The sequence below is a fragment of the Antechinus flavipes genome, chromosome 2 (assembly GCF_016432865.1).
Source record: "Antechinus flavipes isolate AdamAnt ecotype Samford, QLD, Australia chromosome 2, AdamAnt_v2, whole genome shotgun sequence".
Taxonomy (NCBI): Eukaryota; Metazoa; Chordata; class Mammalia; order Dasyuromorphia; family Dasyuridae; genus Antechinus; species Antechinus flavipes.
Genome location: NC_067399.1, coordinates 612,963,403 through 612,971,495, shown reverse-complemented (window position 1 = coordinate 612,971,495; position 8,093 = coordinate 612,963,403). Strand labels below are relative to the sequence as shown.

General features: G+C 35.9%; 1 protein-coding gene across 1 annotated transcript in view; it reads right to left on the bottom strand.

Annotated features, from left to right (window-relative positions):
* Positions 1-3,988: 3,988 nt before the first annotated feature.
* DNTT (DNA nucleotidylexotransferase) overlaps positions 3,989-8,093 on the bottom strand; it is a 33,371-nt gene continuing 29,266 nt past the window's right edge. Inside the window, exons 10-11 of the mRNA XM_051973973.1 lie at positions 4,737-4,820; positions 3,989-4,420 (exon numbers count right to left, since the gene is read on the bottom strand). Coding sequence (XP_051829933.1) covers positions 4,334-4,420; positions 4,737-4,820 — 171 coding nt within the window. The 3' untranslated portion in view covers positions 3,989-4,333. The remainder of the gene's footprint in view (positions 4,421-4,736; positions 4,821-8,093) is intronic.

Genomic DNA, 8,093 nt, shown 5'->3' with positions numbered 1-8,093 from the left:
AAATGAGCAGAACCAGGAGATCATTATACACTTCGACAACGATGTTGTATGAGGACATATTTTGATGGAAGTGGATTTCTTTGACAAAGAGACCTGAGTTTCAATTGATAAATGACGGACAAAAGCAGCTACACCCAAAGAAAGAACACTGGGAAACGAATGTAAACTATCTGCATTTTTGTTTTTCTTCCCGGGTTATTTATACCTTCTGAATCCAATTCTCCCTAAGCAACAAGAGAACTGTTCGGTTCTGCAAACATATATTGTATCTAGGATATACTGCAACATATCCAACATATAAAGGACTGCTTGCCATCTAGGGGAGGGGGTGGAGGGAGGGAGGGGAAAAAAAATCGGAACAGAAACGAGTGTCAATATAAAGTAATTATTAAATAAAAAATTAAAAAAAAATACTAATCAGATTGATACAGTTATCTTCCACATTGTGATTCCAACAAAGGACAGACTAGCTGGATCATAGTACAGAGGCCCTAAAAGTACAGAACCAGCTTAAACTACCTGTCCCTTCTGTACTAGGTAGAGATGGAGTTCCTTGTTTTTATCTAGGTGCCCAGCCCTGACCAAAATCTTCTGCCTTGCATCTCATCTCCTATACCTATTGCAGGCAAGATGAAAAAAGAATTTCTGTTCATCCTTCTTTTCACTGAATTATGTGAGCTTAAAAGGCATTCTTCATCTTATTTCACTTGGCTTTTTAGCACTTTGCAGATATTGTGCTTTTTCCAAATTGAAGATTTGTGGCAAATAGACCAACTCTATGAGCACCATTTTTCCCACAGCATGAACTCACATCATGTCTCTGTGTCACATTTTGGTAATCCTCACAATATTTCAAACTTTTTCATTATCATTATGTCAGTAAGGCAATTTGTGATCTTGGTCTTTAATGTTACTGCTTGTTTATGTTACTGTTTTAATTATTTGGGGTTACCATGAGCAATTCTTATATAAGCAAAAATATTGTGTGTATTCTGATTGCTCCACTGGCAGGCCATTCCCAGTCTCTCTCCCTCTCCTCTGGCCTCCCTATTCCCTAAGACACAACATTGAAATTAGGCCAATTAATAACTCTACAAAAGCTTCCTAGGGTTCAAGTGAAAGGAAGAGTCAATCATTGCAGAAAACTTTATTGTTTTGTTTTAAGAAAATAGCACAGCCACTCCAACCTTCAGCAGCCACCAGGATGGAGACAAGATCATCCACCAGCAAAAAGATTATGTCTCATTGGCTCAGATGATGGTTAGCATTTTTTTTAGTAATAAAATATTTTAAAATTATTTTCAAAAACAATACTTTTGCAAACTTAATAGACACCATATAGTATAAACATAACTTTTATATGCACTGGGAAACTAAGAAATACATGTGACTGACTTCAATTAATAATTGCTTTATTTTGGTGGTCTAGAGCCTCTGTCTCCAAGGTATTCCTATATTGAGCTGACTGCAGTAAATGCTAAGTCCATTCTCAAACTAAGTGATTGCCCAATTTTGTTGCATTTCCATTTTTTCCATTAAAATTTTTTCAGCTCAATTTATGTCATTTTGGGTGGCATATTGAACTCCTTTGCTTTTCAGAATATATACATGTTTCATAATATAACATTTCATTTTGCAATGTCTAGGGACACTAGAATAGTCTTGAGTTATTTGAATTTGCTGTCCTTAATATTTGAAAGTCTTCCTTCTTTGTGGCTGTTTGTAAAACTTGTTCGTTAGTGGAGCTGTTAAATTTGATTACCATATATCTTAAAATCTGAAATTTCTCCCTAGATGTGATGTGTGGATCTTTCTGGTTATCGCTTTGCTTTCTGTTTTCAAAAGTTGTTGAGAGTTTACTTGTTTCATTTATTGCATTATGATGCTCAGGTTTTGAAATTCACACATTCTTCTAGAATTCCTGTAACATTTAAATTGTCTTCACATTCTATTAAATTTTCTGCATATTCTATTTCCAAGATCAAAATTTTTGGCTTGAATAGCTTTCATGTCATCTTTTCATGTTATTGCTTTTTTGCTTGTCTTCTGCCAATTTTTCCTCCAGTAGTCTCTCAGTATTGTGAAACTATTATTCTTTCTACTTTTTTTTTTTTATTGGAGAAACTTGGCACCATGGATTTAATTTTCTTCTAATTTGTTATTTATTTTTGCTGAGAAGCCATGAATTCTGATCATTGTTCCATTTTGTTTTTTACCAAGTATATTTTATTTCTATTTTGAACCATTTTGCAATTTATTGATGTTGTCCGATGCTCGTCTGAAATTCCATAACCTTCTGTGTTTCATCAGGCATCAGTTCATTTTCTTCTGTCTTATATACTTATTAAGCTCACTTTATACTGTTTTTGAGGATATAGTACTCATCTAATCACCTGATTTTATAATAGTCTGTTAATTTATTTGCTCAGTGTTGGGGTTTTGTAATTGAATTTTATTTTTCTTAAAAATCTTTCTTGTTTCAGCATTTTTTCTTTATGCCCTCCTTTTATTTTTTTATTCATTCCCCTTTGATGATGGGTACATACCAGGGCTTGGCTATAATGCTTACTCATTTTCCTACATTGAGGAATGCACATATTATTGTCTTTAGTCTCTTTCCTAAGTAACTGGGTCAGGGGGCTCACAACTATCTCTACCTGCTTTTTAATCCTTTTTGCTTTAAACCCAGTGCAGCTGCTTACATAACACACCTCCCCTCCCACACACATACCCTTTTCCTTTCCTGGATCTCATCTTTTTCTTTTCTGATTGAGCTGAAGCAATATCTACTTTTTTTTTCTCTTTGCAGAATTAGGAAAGGGTAATGGTGTTCTAAAGAGTATTCCTATAGCTTCGAGCCCCCTAATTTAATGGCTGTACCACAGAGGGGGCAGCAAGGACTGGGGAGCAGCCAGAGTATAGAGTAGTTTCTACATCAAAAGGTGGATTTCTATGTGAGTTCTAAGCTCAGGAGATTGGCCTGTAGATTTGGTTGTAATTGTTCTACATCTGGTATGTAATTCCTCCTTGGTGTTCTTTTTGAGAATCAGTGGGGATTGCAAAAAATGTCTAGGTTGCCATTTCCTCTATCTTTGGTGTGATAGGCAAAAAAACCAGAGATTACTGTTGAGGGTGAATTTAGTAATATTACTTAGTTATTTATTGAAAAATCTTCAGTACTTAAAAGATAAAAAATAAATTTAAAGATGGAAGAATTATTTAGATACCTCAGTGTAAACCCCTCATTTACAGATAAGGAAACTTGTACGTTGTAAAGTTAAGTGAGTAATCCAAAGTCACATAGATTATAATTGACAGAGCTGGAATTGGTAGTAAGGTCTTCTGATTCTAATTCCCTGCACACATTCTAATAGATCATGTTGCATTTCAAAAACAATAATAACAAAATTCATTCTTATTTTAAACCATTGATGGCAAAATTTTATATAAAGCAGGGGTTCTTCACTTAGGATACTCGGAATTTTTTTTAATTTTATAATTGTATTTCAGTGTAATTGTTCTGCCACGTTCCTTTTGGAATCAGTCAGGTCTGAGTTCACACAATTCAGTTTATCTTGCAACTTTTAGCCCTAGAATAGAGATTTGGTTTAAAAATGTTATGCATTTAAAATAGCTTTCTATATACTGTTTGTTTACATTGGGATAGCAAGTAGCAGAAGAAAGTTTTTGGACTCTGGAAATCCCACATTGGAGTCAAAAGTTATAAACTCAAATTTTACTTGTGATAGTTTCTAAGAACGTAACCAAGGGTAAATCATTTGTTCTGATTCTCAGTTGCCCTATTTGTCAAATGGGCGTGATAATTTTTACACTACCTATATCACAGAATAATTGTACAACTCAAAAGAGATAATATATATAAAATGCTTTATAAGTTTCAGAGTAATGTATAATTATGTTATCATTGTAAAAGAAAAAGAATACATTACAATATAAATTTTTTTTACTATGTTTTTATTGAGCATGTTTGATTTTTAGTTTGGGGTTAAATAGACTTTTATAAGCTGACAAGAGAATCAATGCAGCATACATTAGGTAGAGAATGTATTCTGAGAGCAAAATGGTTGATTTACCTATGAACTTTGGAAGCTCAATCTATTCAAAAGTTTGGAACTGCTGAAATTTGCATAGAGAAAAATAAAGTTCTTTCCAGAAACAATCAATATTTCAGCTACAGTTAGTGAAGTCTGTGGCTTCTTCCAACATCTACTATAAAATCTATTACAGGACAAAGACAGCAAAACTATTGAACCAGATTTTATGATGCAGAAAAAGAGATTGAGCCATAGAGAGATGCTCATGCATTTTTGTTCTAGGCATTTCTTTCCCATGGTTCAATGTACTCCAATCCCAGGTGTGAAAAAATTTCTTCTTCGCTTTCAGCTTTGAGGAAAGTCCTCTGAAAACAATAAAACAACAAGAAGTGAAATTCTAGTACATTAAAACACGGTACATTCTCACTGGGCAGCTCTCTGCGGGCACAATAGTGCATTTACTTTAAAGGAATCATTGTGTAACAGAATCATGAATTGTTGGGGGGGTTAATTTATACAAAAACATAATTCACACACACTTATTGGCTAAAATATAAAAGCTAGAAAGACTATTTTCCTCTTTCAGATATCATATAATTCAATGCCAATCCACGGCATTTGTTATAATATATAACCTTGACAATCATGAAGAACATTATTTCAAAGAAAAAAAAACTCTACCTTAGTTTTATCATACAAAGCATGATTATCCAACATCATCTTCTTCTCATGGGTAGCGTATCTCCTCAAGTCTCTTTCAAATTGCTGTGAATTACATATTAAATGTAAATTCATATCATATTCAAAATGTCTTCATTACTTAATTACTAATGTTTTGGAATATTAATGATCAGGATACCAATAGAAATGATTTCTACAATCAACAATGGTTAAAGTTGATAAAGAGAAGAAAATGTCCATTTCAATCTTGCACTCACAGAATCTCTTTTTCAGCTGGACAGATGTTGTACCCAAGAAGATTAAGCCTAATACCCCTTCCATAAGATTTGTGCTGTAAAATGTCATAGTCTCGGTTATCTCTCTGTTGAGATTCTTCTCACCAATGATCCAGATTTCAAGGACTTTTCAATATGTGAAGACTGTGATCTTGTTTTATCTCAGATAAACATCATTAATTCGACCATCTCTTATGTTTTCTGTTCTCTATCTCCAATCTGGTTGTTCTACAGGCTTTATATATTCTCTCTGGTTTGTAAACCCAGAGCTGAATAATTCTAGGAGTGGGCTGCCTGACTTTGAATAGAGTGGGATAATCACTTCCCTCATTCTGCAAACTATTCCTCTCTCAATGCAGCCCATGATGATCTCAGATTTGGGAGAGAGGCTTGTGGGGGGCTTTTTGCCTTCTGTATCTCACTAATGATTCATATCGAGCTTTTATGTTATTGTTGTTCAGTCATTTTCATTCATGCATCTTTGCAATCCCATTTAGGATTTTATTGGCAAAGAAACTGGAGAGGTTTGCCATTTCCTTCTCCACTTTATTTTATAGAGGAGCAAACTGAGGCAATCAGAGATCCTTGCCCAGGATTACACAGCTAGTCAATGTTTGATGACAGATTTGAACTTGGAAAGATGAGTCTTAAGTTTGATATCACTAGTGTAAATGATTCGAATTTAGATGTAGGACTTCACATTTATCTATTAAGTTTCATCTTCTTTGGTTTGGCTCACTTTAAAAACTTATTCAAGATTTCTGGATCCTAGCTCTGTCCCCTAAAGTCATCATCTCCCATATAGCCTCTATAAACTCATTATACGTGCTGTTTATACCTTAATCCAAGGCATTGACTAAAAATGTTAAATGAAAATTCTTAATATTAAAAAATATGGAAGAAGGGACACAGTTTGTGAACTGCAGAATCAGGAGTATGGGATAGCAGCTAAAAATTAAAACAAAAAAATAATGTGATGTTAGGTTACATTAATAGAAATATTGTGTTCAGTTCCAGGGAGATGATCATTCCTTTGGACTCCCCGCTCATAGGAATTCTCTGCCCTGATAATATCAGTGTTTTCAAAGAGGTGCTTTGAAATGTGCATGACAAGAAACCTAGCTTCTAGCCCTAGCTTAACCACACTTGAAATCTTAGTCTCGTTTTGTTATCCAAAAAATGACAGTTATCCAGATCACCTTTGAGATCCCGTCTAGGTCTAACACAATCCAAAGTCCATGAAAATTAAGACTTCGAGGAGAGCCTATATAATGTTTTAAGATTTGCAAAGCACTTTTCCATCCATTAGCTCATTGATTCTCACAATGATCTTATAGGATTAAGTGCTATGGGTATTAGGATATGCATTTTTACAGATGAGGATCACAGAGATTAGGTAGCCTTCCCAGGGTCGCACTGCTGACAAGGGTTACCCGAGGTCCCAGTTAAGTCCTCTCTCTATTCAATATAAAACTTCGAGTTTTGAGTAAAGATGAACTCTTTAAGGATTGGCTCCCCGGCAGGTTCATGGAGTGATGAGGTTTTTATGAGACTGCCACAAGAGCCCCCCGGAAAGAAATCTGTGACTGTCAGAAATGAAAATGATATCCTAATGCGTTAATCTGTAAGGGGAAAAAAAGGCAAGGACATGAAACAAAAAGAGAAGGAGGCAGAGAAGAGGATGTGGGATCGGAGGCAAACTTTACTCAATGAAATGAGGAAACCTCCCAAAATCAGCGCGGATGAAGTGAGGGAGGGAATAAATGAGGTAGTAGCTCCGCTTGGTGGTGAGGGAGGGAACAGATTCCACAACATGGATTTCAGAAGAAATGCATCTTAAAAGTTTATTAGATCTCTTTAAACTCTTAAAAAAAAAATTCCTCGGGGCAGGTAGGTAGCTCAATGGATAGAGCATCTGATTTCAATTCTGTCCTCAGACACTTAACACTTCCCAGCTGCGTAACCCTGGGCTAGTCACTTAACTCTAATTGTCTCAGCAAAAAAAAAAAAAAAAAAAAAATGCCTTGCGGATCCATGAAAATCATCCCTAAGGAAAGCAATTTCCCATTTAAGATGGAGGAAAAGGGCAAATAATCCCAGGAGTCAATGTTAGACAGTGACAAGATTCTGAATCTGGAGTCAAAGAACATAATTTTGAATCTAATCTCCACCATTTCCAATCTTGGAAAAGTACCTTAAATTCTCTAGTCCTCAGTTTCCATGCTGGCAAGATGAGGGGGTTCTCTCAGTGTCTCTTCCAGTCCTAATTCCATGATGCCATGTTTAATTATGATATGTAGCATCAAAAAGTGCCTTAAGGTTTGCAAAGCACTTTATATACCCTAGCTTATTTGATCTTTACCAAAAAAAATCTGGGAGTAGACATTATTATTATTATTATTATCCCCATTTTACAGATGGGAAAACTAAGGCAGACAGTGATGAAGTGATTTGCCCAAGTTCACAAAGCGAATAACTGTCTGAGCCAGGATATGAAGTCCAGCCCCCTATCCACTGGGCCACTGGGGCAATGCTACTTATATTTAATCTATACAAGAGAAGACTTGGGGAAATGTGAGAACTGTCTTCAAACTTTTGAAAGATTCACAGAAGGCATTAGACTTGATCTGGGATCAGAAGGCAGAGTCTGGACCAATAGGCACAGATCTCTAAGTTTGACATAAGATGGGGAAAAACTTCCTAGGGATTTGAGCTGCCTCAAAGTGATCCCTAAAGAGGACCCTCCATTGACCTACTCTAGGGTGAGCTTTTCCTAGAGGTCTTCAAGGGAAGACTGGATGACCAAGACCAAGAAAGAACTCTTGTTCAGACGTGTGAGGAGCAGACAGCCTTGGGGAGCCTTTCTGTTTTACCCAGCGCAGCTCCCTCTCGGCTACTTTTCCCTGCTCGATTCCCCCCTGACACACAGTCATTGCACAGATGGTAAGAGCAGGACTGCATTTTAACTTTCCTTTTGTCCACAGTGCTGAGGCACATAGTAGGCAGCTGGGTGACTGCTTGTTGGATTGTTATCTTAAATAAGTACTTAGTGACTGACTGAATGGAATTATCCCTAGAGGGG